At 36.2% G+C, this 13,496-nt stretch overlaps 1 protein-coding gene across 2 annotated transcripts; it reads right to left on the bottom strand.

The window, feature by feature from the left end:
• Nucleotides 1–3,307: 3,307 nt before the first annotated feature.
• On the bottom strand, nucleotides 3,308–11,280 carry ech1 (enoyl CoA hydratase 1, peroxisomal). Of its 2 annotated transcripts, none has more exons than XM_026941532.3 (10): nucleotides 11,076–11,280; nucleotides 9,402–9,570; nucleotides 9,158–9,246; nucleotides 7,977–8,101; nucleotides 6,654–6,702; nucleotides 6,387–6,451; nucleotides 5,657–5,727; nucleotides 5,506–5,577; nucleotides 4,607–4,757; nucleotides 3,308–3,844 (listed from the first exon to the last, which is right to left on the bottom strand). In XM_026941532.3, the coding sequence occupies exons 1-10, from the start codon at nucleotides 11,107–11,109 to the stop codon at nucleotides 3,740–3,742; spliced, it is 930 nt and encodes a 309-aa protein (XP_026797333.1). In that variant the 5' UTR covers nucleotides 11,110–11,280; the 3' UTR covers nucleotides 3,308–3,739. The 2 variants fall into 2 exon arrangements, with proteins under 2 accessions (XP_026797333.1, XP_026797334.1); XM_026941533.3 differs by having other exon boundaries at nucleotides 11,072–11,279.
• Between the last annotated feature and the right edge of the window lie 2,216 nt (nucleotides 11,281–13,496).

The raw sequence follows: 13,496 nt of genomic DNA, 5'->3' as shown, positions 1-13,496 counted from the left end.
TCAGCTCTTTGTTCATGGACCGAATGCACACGTTCCTTCAACTTCCAAAGCACACGCCCTATAAGGAAGGATTACGAACATTTTTGTATATGACTTAAAATTCTCTAGAATACCTGTCCAGTTAGTTCATATCAGCTAGCTAGCTAGTGATAGCAATGAATATTACTAAAAAAAATCATCACAGAAATGCTGTGAGTGTAGCTTATGCTATATATCTATCGCACAGAAATGCTGTGAATGTAGCTTATGCTATATATCTATCTAGCATTAGCAGTAAAGATCTTAAACGTTGTGAAATTCTGATAGTTTAGCTTAACTTAGCTAGTTGATATGATTAAAAATCGTCTGTGTGGTGAGCTAATGTCAGCTAGCTGGCTAGTATAGGCAGCGACTATAACTAAAAAAAAATCACTGAAAATTCTGTCAGCTAATCTTACTTTATCTTTATAGCTAGCATTAGCAGTAAAGATTCTCAATATTATGAAATCATGTCAGGTTGACTATCTGGTTAACAAAATCTGTAAAAATACAAGCATACATGTGAATGCTTTTTTTTTTATTATGATATGAGCTTCATTTTAAAATTGGTTTTTAAAAAAAAAGGACAACAGAAAAATGATTTTCTGAGAAGTATCATAAATCTGCCAAAGTATGAAACTTGTGGCCTTAATTTCCATCTATAAATGATGAATGTTTTTTGCTTTTTGGAAACAAGCGCTTTGCCATACGATGGGCGTGTCAAAAAGCGCTTGACTTGCTAAAAAATTTGGCCAAGCATTGTTGATGGCTAAACGTTATGTGATATGTGTCTAGGTTGTTTCTAAGAAACATTTCACTTTTGGTGATATTCAGTCCACCATGATCTCACTAGGCTCAAGTTTCATTAATAAATAAATACTCAATACTAGTCTTTGAGTCTTAATGGCACTAATGGAAATATCCACCCTGAACGACTTGCATAATCTTTATATTTCTTACATATTTAAAATGTGATCTTCAGTGTTGTCCATGATTTATTTTGTAATAAAATTTCTGAGGATAATAATATACAGATTATCAGGATAAAACAGCTACTGAAAGTGAATGAATGAAATTCTGAGTTGAATTTGTTTCGTATAACCTTTGGTTAACAGTTTCCTATATTATGCACAATGCAGTTCAAATGCCCATTATCCTTTATGTTTGACATTACTGAAATTCTTTTTCCTATTGAACACTATTGTAACTGTACTAGCAATGTTTCCCTGTTACGTCAGAGGAGCACTGAACTGCTAATGTCTCATGGGAATAAGACGGTAAGAGACGGTAAGAGACGGTAAACGCCAGAATCAGTAAATACATGACAAATAATTCAATATAAAAAAAATGTGTTTTAGGGTGGAGTTTTCCTTTAAATTCTAGACGTCTAGTTTAACTCTTCTTTATACTAAAAACAATATATTTTCATACTAATATTTTAAGCATGGAACATCTTTTCCTTGAGTCCTTCATTTACTTGAATTTTTTTATTAGTTAAAAACAAATGACATTTATTACAGGAAATCACTCTCAGCTGTAACAACTTAATTAAGAAACAATACTATTTTTGCTAATTGTTTAGATTTGTAAGGTAATATACACGTTAAAATAAAGAATTCGTCTTACCTGAGGAAGCAAAATCAAAGACAAGGATCATCACGCCCCACTGAATCATGGATAGAGGCATGATGGGAGAGTTTTCACTACTAAAAATAGGTTTGGATATTATTTTTCCTCCTCCTCTGTAATCCACTAGATTCTACTCTATTCAGTTTGGGCAACTAAACCCTGCTCAGAAGTGCCTGAAAAACTTCAAAGCACTGAGCTTTATGTTGTCTACACATCTACATTAACATCCTTAAAAGGAGAAGCCAGTAATGCTAACTTAAAACCAGGACGCTCAAATAACCATATGATACCCATGCTATGGTCTCCTATCATATTTCATAGAATTATTGGCACCCTTCAAATAAATGAGCCAACATTAATATATAAAGAATAGCACATGCAATGAGTGATATTTTGAGGTTAAGCATGCCATGTTCTACAAAACACTACTTTCAAAGTGAAATGATCATCACACGGGTAGGTCTCCCCTGCTGAGAATAACCGCACTGAGTCTTCTTCCTGTAATGTCTAACAAGGTTGGAGACCTTAGTATTATAATGAATGAATGGGAGATAGACCTAAGATATAATCCTAAGGTCATGCTGAAGACACGCTCGTCCATGCAGAACATTTCAAGCTCATTACACACTTCAATCCCGACTTTTCGATTTTTAAAGGGGTTCAAATCTGGATTCTGAGATGACCAGCTGCTGAAATTGATTTGTGTTCCAGCAACCACTTCACTGGAGATTTGGACACATCCAAGATGTCTTGTTCAAAGTTCCAGCTACAAGAGTAAACTCCTGGCAGAGGCAGCCAGCTTACGGGCTAAAATATTATGGTTAGAATTCATGAGGTCATCAAAACAGCCCCCAAAACCATATTTTACAGTGGGTATGGAGGTTTTCCTTCCCTTGTCCCTATTGTTTAGTCAAACATTCTGATGGAGTTCATAGGCATGGGTTCATATTGGTCTCATATGTGCACATATAATACAATACAATACAATACAATCAATGTTCCAAAAAAGGTTTTTTTTTGTTTGTTTTGTTTTGTTTTGAACATATTTTACCTGTTCCGTTCAGGTCAACAATCATCTGTTTCTTTGGTGTTTATTGGTGTTCATTCTTTTTCCCCATGATGATGGATTTATACACTGAAAAACAGATATCTTAGCAAGTGAAGATACCTTCAATAAAGGAAAAAGTTCCTCATCTCTCATTATGAGATTATTATATAACAAATATAAAACCATTAAGCCTATTTTTCTGAGACCTATTTACTGTTTTCAAGCTTAAACGTGTCTTATTCTATTAGCATATCATTTTGCTTCTAAACACTTGAAATAAAAAATATCTGCCAATTGCTTAAGTCAATTTCAAGCTTGAAATGAGTAAAAAAAAAAAAAATCTAGAAATAGGTTTAATAATAATAATTGTGTAAAAACAATCTCATAAAGAGAAATATTAGTTGAATTTGCCTATATTCAAGATATTTCTACTTACTAAGGTATATTTTTTGTGGTATAGGGAATTATTTTTAGGGTTACAAATTATTGATTGGAATATTTCAATCATTATGTTTCAATGTTTATTTATACAATACTTTTGCTTACACATTTACACCAAGATCTGTATACAAGCCCATACTTTTAAATGGTGTCAATAATTCTGGAGACGACTCTATATTACATTCTTTTTAATTCAGCCATAAATCACACATGAAAGACATAATGTGACATTTTTTCAAATAAAAATTAAAGTGAGCATCCAAGGAAATTAAATGTGTTAAGTGCACTACATTCAGCAGTCACACAGGAACAGAAGAAAATATGTACTTCTACTGTATATGTTAACACTCAAAACAAGCTTTGGAGTATTAGTTTAGAATAGAATATTATCTTACTGTCCAAGGCAGCTGCAAATAATAAACCAATTAATTAAAAATTAAGCTATCATTTCACGTCCAGTATTCAGCCCTTTAACCAGTCTAAAAATACACAGACTAAAAAATATTCAGACTTAGCAGGAAGAACTAAAGATATGTGGATGATGAAGTCTCAGCTGAGTCAACAGGCAGCTTCGACAGCCCTGGATCTTCTTCGCCTTCTACTTTAAAGCTTGGAGAAGGGCACGTCTTTAGGGCTCTTCTTCTCCAGGGCTGCCTGCGCTGACTTCATAAGGTCCTGGGTCTGCAACATGCTCATGTTCCAAGTAGCCTGGAGACGCAGAGGAGAGATCTCAGACATTGGCATGTGCCAAGTTTTTTATATCACTACAATTTGCCAGGAATTTTTACAAAAAAAAAAAAAAAACACCACACCACACTATATTTTTTATCCATTTATAGTTACATTTAATGTTGTGAAACAAGTTAATTCCTGTTATCGCTTATGTTATAGCAGCTATAAACATTTGTTCCCGCACCAGTCTGTCTTTTTTCTCTCTCTTGAAGTTAATAATACAAAAATGCCTGCTACTGGTTGCTGTTGTACAGATTGACAGGGGAGATAAACATCAGGCTGTAAACATCAACCAGAGAACAAGGGGTAAAAAAAGCGAAGCTCACAATCAATGTGCTCTCACGCACACACACACACACACACACGCAAGGAATTTGACTTGGAAAGTGAAGCTTCCAGTATGTACACAAATAAGACAGCAAGACACATAATAATAAGAACTAAAAAAAAAAAAAAAAAAGAAGAAGAAGAAGACACGATAAGCTTAAGGCAGAATAGACATGGTACAGATGCTATGTACAGCTATGTAAGGGTCATCACGCAATGTACAGAAGGTAGAGGTATATATAGGTAATAGACTAGAATAGATGCCCGTGCCATTGTCAGGAAGTAAACTTACAGCTCCCTGACGATAACCACGGTACGTTTTGTGTTTGTGGCCATACTGTGTGTCTGGGAATTGTTCATGGGTCTACCTTGAGCCTCAAAATGCTATATATGTCTTAAGCAGATTCCTACTATGTAGTCCAGGGCCTCAGTCACACTGTGGTCTCTGGAATACAGGAGGTTGATTTTGGTTCCCTGGACAGCGACAGGACTCCGGCCTGCGATCTCGCCTGCTATCTCCAGAGCTCCAGCCATCATCGAGTCTTTATCAGGGAACACACGACTGCAGAGATGAAGAACAGAACACACACTTACTTTAATTTATACTAAATAATGACGCTGCAGTTTCTTCTGTTATTATATTATCTTCCAATAAGAGAGCTATTTAAAGGGAAGAACACCACATGACAACACTGCAGCAGATGGTCAAGTATTAAATCTATTTGGGGGGAAACTGCTGGATTATTTTTTTTAAATTGACTTCTCTTTTCCCTCAGTAGTTTAGCAAAAAAATGCAAAAATGATGGCATGTTTGTTCCGATTTCGAAAGGGTTGCCCTTAAGGTGCTCTGCTTATAAATAATTTTGTGACTTCATTGTTTTTATCCTCATCACAGTACACGTTATACCACTACACCAATCTCACACTGTATACTTCTACAGTATGTACACAAGACTAAAGATTAGATCTTGCAAACTATCAAACTACTTGCAGTTTTATAAGCTCTAAGGTTAAGATTTAAGCTCTCAAGATTACCTTTTCATAAAGTAAACGTATTAATGGATCTAAGAAAGCTCAGATTATGAAAGCCCACCAGCCATTGTAGAAGACATCCTGTAATTTATATATTAAGTCTTCTATATTAAGACATTATCAAGAGGGGAAGCTCTGCTTATTACACGCAAAATGCTTTATTTATTTTATAATTTTATTACACTTTTTAATTTGTATTTAAGGACATTTTTTTTTCCTCCCTCAGTTCACTTATACCTATTTCTTATTTAGGTTTTCTAATTCTGGAGTCACAATACCTTACTAGTCCACAGCTCTTGGCTTCGTCAGAATACATTTTCCTTGCAGTAAGCGCTAACTCATTCACCAAGCTGAAAGCAAGAAAAAGAAAACATTAGAGAAAACTATTCCATTAGATCTTTACTTTACTTCGGAGTCCATCGTTCTTACCTACGACTGCCAATCACTTTAGGGAGACGCTGCAGAGTTCCAACATCTGCTGCCAGGCCAATGTCGACCTCCTGAATAACACGCAGCAGCAATTCAATATTCAAAGACTATTTATGTAAATAAATGCAGCAGGGTTTGAAAATCTGAATCCACTACTGAGAGCTGTTTTTATTTTACCAGTTATGAAAAACATGATAGAACTTTGATGCATCGTGTAAGATTGAGGTATTACTTTAGGTATTGTTAATCAATAGATGTATATGGCTACACAACGATTTGAAAACAACATAAATCATGTCTGAAGGGGATATTCAGATTTTTCAATTTTATACAAGAAAACAAAAAAACAGCTACATTATGTCTTTATTACAGTCTATATTACAGTCTTCATAAATAAGGGTAAGAATTTTGCAGTTTTTCTTTGATAAATGACAAAATAGCAATATCATAAAATAGTCCACTTTGGACTAGGATCAGACATTTGATGCTCACTGTGGTTTATTTGAATGTCAACAAATTGCGAATGTAATTAATTGTTCACACTGTGCCCCCTTGTGGTCAACTCTTTCACGGGCGCTTTTACGAGTCAAAATAATCAGCTAATCGATTCTGATCACTTACTATCTATATATCTAAATGTGTATGATCATATGGACAAAAATAACTTGTTTACAGATCCTGGTGTAAACGTGTAAGCAAGCGATGTAAGGCAGGTTAAGGTTTTTCATACCTTCACCTGAAACCAGGCGTCCTGTGTGCACAGACGGATATCACAGGCTGTGATTAGATCCACTCCTGCCAAAGAAGAAATGAGAGACACACAATACTGTCAGTAATCCTTTCTTCTGCAGCTAAATCTAGTGTTCCGGTCCCAGTTAAAATAACTGTCTGATGGTTAAAGCTTTGCAGGAGAAGTGACATCACAACTCTGGAAAAAGGTTTATCCATATTGTATGCTGTGTGTACGAGATGATTGTACTTAACACTCCCAACAGACCTGCTCCCACACACGCGCCATGCACTGCCACCACCACGGGCTTCGGACACTGCAGACACAACATACGCAAAGTTCAGTTTATATATCACAATTTATCACTCCAATCTATATCACTGTCTATAGGTTACTGATTGTGTGAATATTGTATGCATATAGAACCCCTATATGCTTTGTGTTTAATTTACAGAAGTAATAAAACATGCTGTTATAGGAAAATAATCAACGTTCCAGTGAGGTGGAGTTACTGTTACCACCCCAAAATTGTTGGATGTGTATTTTTTGCACATTTCCTGTACATATATTTTATATTGCTTATTATGTCTTATTTTTATTCATTAATGAATTTTTTTTTTTTTTTTAACATACAATCTATAGAGGAGTAGGCCAGGTTCTCATTACATATATTGTATATAACTATATATGTGACAAATAAAAATCTTGAATCTTGATTACTTTCCTATAACTGCACATTCTGAAGTGTTTTATTCCTTTTATACCACAGCAATTTGCCAACAAGTGCATTTTTTTATTAATTAAAGAAAAACACATCATACATTTTATCCATTTATAGTTAGGCTTAATGCTGTGAAATGTTCGCATAAATCTCATAAATCTCTCCATCCTGAAGGAATTCCTGTGCCGAAAAACAGAACAGATTTACACCTGACTGATACAAAGCTCTGAAACTGGAGACTCCTTCCAGAAATGCTAACTAAATATCTCCTCAGAAAATTTCTCCGACGTTTTTTTAAAATCTGTTTATATAGAGCACACCATACAAGGCCTTGTGAATTAACTGTTACTATGGAAACAATAATGTATTAGAACAGCATTAATCTAAAGTTGTGATTTGCCTTGAAGATGAAACTATTGTCAGAGCTTTTATTGAAAAAATAATTAAATTAACACCTTCTGACCATCGAGAATCAAGTATTTAACAGGGCCATGGTATAAAAGAAATAACAAGAGATTGGTAATAAAAAAATAAATAAATCACACTTCCTGAAAACAATGATCATTTTATTTCACTTATACTTTAAAAAATAAAATATTTGGTACAAAATTATATTCTAATGTCCAATCAGCGACTGGTTACAATGAGGGATAATGGAGCACTATAAGTGACAATACAAGTGATTCTTTCATAAATAAATAAATAAATAAATAAATAAAAGTGAAATCATTTGACATTTCTGATGTTGTCATATCGCCCAGCCCTAGTAATAACTAACTGCTCTCGATTAAGCACAGAGTGTATACTATTCCAAAACAAATTGATTTCAAAAATTAAAATTCATGCAGTGTAAGAAAAATGAAGGCTACCTTTTCGATGACTGAGAATGTGTTCTGGTATTTGGAAATGATGTGGCGAAGATACCATGCTATCCTGGCTGTATCGTCTCCTTTGGGCTGCAGCAAATCACCAGCAATGTCCATAAGGTCAATACCTATACAAAATGAAAGTGGATTCTTTCAACGAAGATATGAATGAGGAAATGAGGAAAAAATGTTGTATAACATGCTGATTTATGAACCCATTTAGAGGCAGTGGTTGGCTCTGTACTCATACTGTGCACAATGACAATAAAGCTGAAGCTTAATCTTAATGTGGAAACCTTGTGTTTGGTGTAATGTACTGAAAATGCTCACACATAGAAACTTGGGACTTTTCACATAGCTGTTTCAATCTGGAATGTTGGCAAATGTAATTATTCAGATGTCCATTATTGAGTTAATGAACTCATATTCGGTTAAATGCTAGGAGGCGAAAAGGCGTATTTAATATCCCAAAAGTCAGGATCATTTTCAAGAATCATTAACATGTGTTTGACAGATGTAATATAGAGAAATATTGAACAGAATGCACAGGAATAATGCACATTAATAATTTTTTGAATGTCAGCTCAATATTTCTGCCTGCAGCCATACTGTAGCAGCTTGCACTCTAGCGTCTGGTGTAAAATGAGCTTCATTTGCAAACCCAAAGTGCCCGATTTGTGTCCATTGTTGATTAATATTTTTAAGGGAGGTATACTGAGTGTTATTATAATTATATTATTATACTGTAGCTCTCGTCTGTCCCGCAGGCTTCATGGTTGACCATCAGCATGAAAATGTAAACTGCCTGCTCCCAAGACTTCTTTAGTGCTGATGAACACCTATAACTTACACATAATTTTCTTATTGACATCATACCAATAACATGCATAATCAATAGCCAAACATCTGAATATTCGAATAATGGCACAAACGGTTAACTGTGTATTCGAATTAGACCCGGGCACATCTCTAATTAGAAAGACTATAAACATAATTCTAAGTTGAATAAATTCTGCAGTAGAAAAGCAAAAGGATCCTTGTTCTAAATTCACTTCACTTCACTTAGTGTTGCACATGAAGCCATTGCTTAAATAATGAACAGCAGTGGCAGTAAAAGCACTGCAAACCCGCATAAAAAGGAAAGGACATTTCCTATTCTGAACAAAAATTACGTATTGCTGTACCTGAAGTGAAAAGTTTCCCAGCACCCGAGAACACCACCACACGGCACTCTGAATCTTCAGCAATCTGATTAAAGCATTCAACCATTTCACTGTAGAAAAAAAATAAATAAAGCATTATTGATATTATCATGCAAAGTTCACTATAATGGAGTATAAAGGCTACAAAATAAAGAGAGGTCCAATGCATCATCCAGAATTATAGTTATATCCCTTTGTTTTAAAACAGGGTGATGGAAGAACATACCTCCAGTAGGCTTTGTTCATGGCGTTGCGTTTCTCTGGTCGGTGCAGCTCTACATGAGTGATGTGATTGGCTGGGTGGGTGATTGACAGGGTGGTGAAGGGTGGAGTGGGGCCTCCTGAAGTCGACATGGCTCTAACAGCGTTAAGAGTAGGAAACCACAGGCCCCTGCCTGATCAACACCAGTCAACAGGTCAATATGATGAATATTTACAGAATATTAGATGAATAAAGGACACATGACTATGGGCCAATACATAGTGAATGACAATTTACAGACAGAAAGTGAGTGATTATTAATTTTGGTGCTACAATGCATAAATCATCCTAGTCGTTTTCTGATAGGAGATGTTAATTCAGCAATTGGAAGGAGTCTCCAGTGTCAGCACTGTAACAGTCAGGGTGAGTGTTCAGGACAGGGGACAGTTTTGTGGTTTTTCAGTAACATAACAAACTGCATTATTTAAATAGCTGTAAACTATAAGCTTGTTACAACACAAGTGATAACAGGAACCTGTTTTGCATTCCACAACATTAAATGTACCTATAAATGGATAAAAAAAATTGTTTTGTTTTTTTTAAACACAAATTATTAGTTCTGCCAAACTGCTGTGTTAGAGGAGTTAAAATAAAAACACTTTGGGATGTGCTTTTATAGGAAAATAATCAACTCCACTTCACACTGGGCTGCAGAACACCAGCCCGTCATTAAATCATTTCCTATAACAACTCTCTGTTGTGTTTTATTTATTATCTTTATTTCTACTTTGTTAAATACTTCATTTTGCAATTGTTAAAAAAAAAGAAAAAGAAAAAAACACACCAATACAATGTCCATCATTTTTCAATGTGAAAACCTGAGGTCTAACCTCATGACAAACATCATGTTTTTGTAAGTGTAGACACATGACCGTCACACCCATACGTGATTTTTGAACATCCCATTCCAGATTTATTCCCCCTTTGCTGTTATAATAAGCTCCACTCTTCTGGGAAGGCTTTCCACTAGATTTTGGAGTGTGGCTGTGGGGATTTGTGGGGATCATTCATCCACAAGAGCATTAGTGAGGTCAGACACTGATGTTGGGTGAGGAGGTCTGGGGTGCAGTCTGTGTTCCAGTTCATTTCAAAGGTGTTCAATGGGGTTGAGGTCAGGGCTCTGTGCAGGACGAATAAGTTCTTTCACTCCAACCTTGTCTTCATGGAGCTCGCTTTGTGCACAGGGACATTGTCATGCTGGAACAGGTTTCAGCCTCTTAGTTCCAGTGAAGGGAAATTGTAAAGCTACAGCATACAGACATGCTATACACTTGTGTGCTTCCAGTTTTGTAGCAACAGTTTGGGGAAGACCCATATATAGGTGTGATGGTCAGATGTCCACATACTTTTGGCCACAGAGTGTATGACATTTGAGACACAACCCAGGGAAGGCTGTGACTTTCCACCTAGTTTCACTCACTAGTGTTCAATGCGCAGTCTACTGTTCATATACAAAGCCAAATGAGCTAGTATAGTTACAATAGCTATAGCAATTATGCTAAAGTAAAGCTAGTTACAGGATTAGGATGAAGTTACAGGACAATCCAAGCCAAGTGCACGACACATTGCTTACTCTGTTTCACTAAAACCAGTAATACTAGTCTCATGCTAGTGCACATATCTGCAGTACTTACTTACTTCCCAGAACAGCAGATCTCAGAATGCAGTTCATTGCTCTATGACCAGATTTTCAGCTAAACTTCCAGACACAAAGTCCAAACGCCTTCCTGTCTGTCTACACGCACTGCGTAGGCTATGTCTTGTACACTTTTACTTAGTTTTCTACTTGTCCAATAGGGACACAGCCTGGAGTCTGCGCGCGGTGGAAATACGTATAGTGGACGCCATGTTTGACCGTTTTGTCCTCCTACGGTGCCTGAGAAGGGACATAAAACTCTCAGTATTATTGGCTATTCTTTAGCATGATGCAATGATATTCGCGATTTATACACTTTATAAATTCACATGTATTCACTAAAGTGGTAGAAGCAATCTGCAAATTTAACTCTTATCTTCTGCTCTGGTCAAAAATACCCCATTTACTTTTCATTTTTCTTTTTAAACTAAAATGGAAGCAATGCATAAATGACTTTTATACACTCGTAACTCGATTTCTCTTTTTTTTCGTCAAATAAGGCTAAATTTGGAAATGTTTGTGTTGTCTGCATGTGGCGAGTTTTGCTAGTTTGAAAATATATGATATCTAATCAACCTCTGGGAGGAAAAAAACAACAGTCTTATAGCAAACAAAGGGAAATTGTAAGCGTCACTTAGGGTTGTGACGTAGAAGTGGGCGTGGTCTAAACTATAAGGATTTTTTTTAAAAATTTGTTTAATATGAACCCAACCACTGTGCCCCTGGAAACACTGGAAAGCACTTGTGTGAAAAAAGTGTCGTGCAACATGGTCGCTCTTGCTCTCTCTTTTTTTTTTTTATAGCAAGCTTCATGGTGAGCACTAACCTGCAGGAACACAGTACTAATGCACACCTTCCTTCCTTCCTGGTATGAATTTTTATAAAACATTTTTGAATAGTGCACTCGGGGGCATGGTGGCTTAGTGATTGGAGTTGGGGGTTCGATTTCCTGTGGTCGATTCCTCTGCCCTGTGTGCACAGAGTTTGCATGTTCTCCCTGTGCTTTGGGGGTTTCCTCCGGGTACTCCGGTTTCCTCCCCCAGTCCAAAGACATTCATTGTGGGCTGATCGGCATTTCCAAATTGTTTGTAGTGTGTGAGCGTGTGTGCGAATGTGCCCTGAGATGGGTTGGTACCCTGTACTGGGTGTCCCACACCTTGTGCCCTGAGTCCCCTGGGATAGACTCCATGGATGGATGGAATAGTGCACTTTCTATTTGTATCTGTATACACAGTATATCTGTTTAAAACACATTATCTGTTCAGACCAAATAATGTGTGTGTATTCACTGGTGCAGACAGAAACAGTGTATACACAATGTACAGAAACATTACTGATGTTATGGGAACTATACACTAGCACTCAAGTGTGAAATGAGAATCAGAGACTGTACATAGTTTTGTTAAGTGTTTTTTTTTTTTTTTTTTACCCCAAATAAAGATAGATAGGACGCGAGAGGACACCAAGAGGATGTGCGTTCAATCAGGTGAGTAGAACAATTACTTGTGTTTTTTCAACCGATGAATGAGCAAACATAAACTTCTGTTCTGTCATATATCGACAACACGTTCAGACTAATATTGGGTCTTTTTGTGTTGTTTTTAAGATGTATTTAGGCTAGAAATTGTATTCAGACCTAACAACCCTGAGATTTTCCCCTTACTGAGCCAGCTCTGTTGCTAACCATCTTTGAGTTGCCAATAAAAGAATACAGATCCTGTTTCAACAATGATTCCTGGTCAAGCTTCCTTGCTGATGCTAGAATATTCACAGATATTTAAGGATTCACCAAGGATAATACTCACCAAGGATACACTTTTTCATTTCCTATACCATACTGATACCAAGACTATTGACTGGTACTCGATACTGACGTCATTAGTAACTGATTCAAAGCTCTGAAAGTGTAGGATGCAAAACATGGATGCATGTGTGACTGGTGTGGTGTCATGTCAATGTCAGATGTGGCATAGAATGTCAAATACTCTGCATATCTCTACATTTTAACCATTGACAGTATCACAAAGCACTTTTATAGAAATTCAGATATAGATCTAGATCTCTAATGAGCAACCCAAAAGCAACAGTAGCAAGGACAAATGCGCTGAGACAACATGATGAAAACTTGAGAGGAGCCAGAGTCAAAAGGGAATCCAAACACCAGATAGTGGGATTATAAATCATTACTCCTCCACAACTTTATACTATAAAGTCAAACAGTACTAAGTGTGATGAAAGGATGTTCACTGTGAACATATTGTGAATAAGAGGCCAGGGATGAGTGCAAGACAGGCACTATTATTATTGTAGCAGCTCTTTTAAGTACCAAGCCTACTGTGTAGCTATGGCTAATTGGTGACAAATGATCAGTTTTCTGGAAATAATTATAATGCAATGCAACAATGAATAATTGATCCACAATG

This window comes from Pangasianodon hypophthalmus, chromosome 21 (assembly GCF_027358585.1).
Source record: "Pangasianodon hypophthalmus isolate fPanHyp1 chromosome 21, fPanHyp1.pri, whole genome shotgun sequence".
NCBI classification, from domain to species: domain Eukaryota; kingdom Metazoa; phylum Chordata; class Actinopteri; order Siluriformes; family Pangasiidae; genus Pangasianodon; species Pangasianodon hypophthalmus.
The sequence above is the reverse complement of the archived record's forward strand: the minus strand, read 5'-3'. Positions and strand labels throughout refer to the sequence as shown.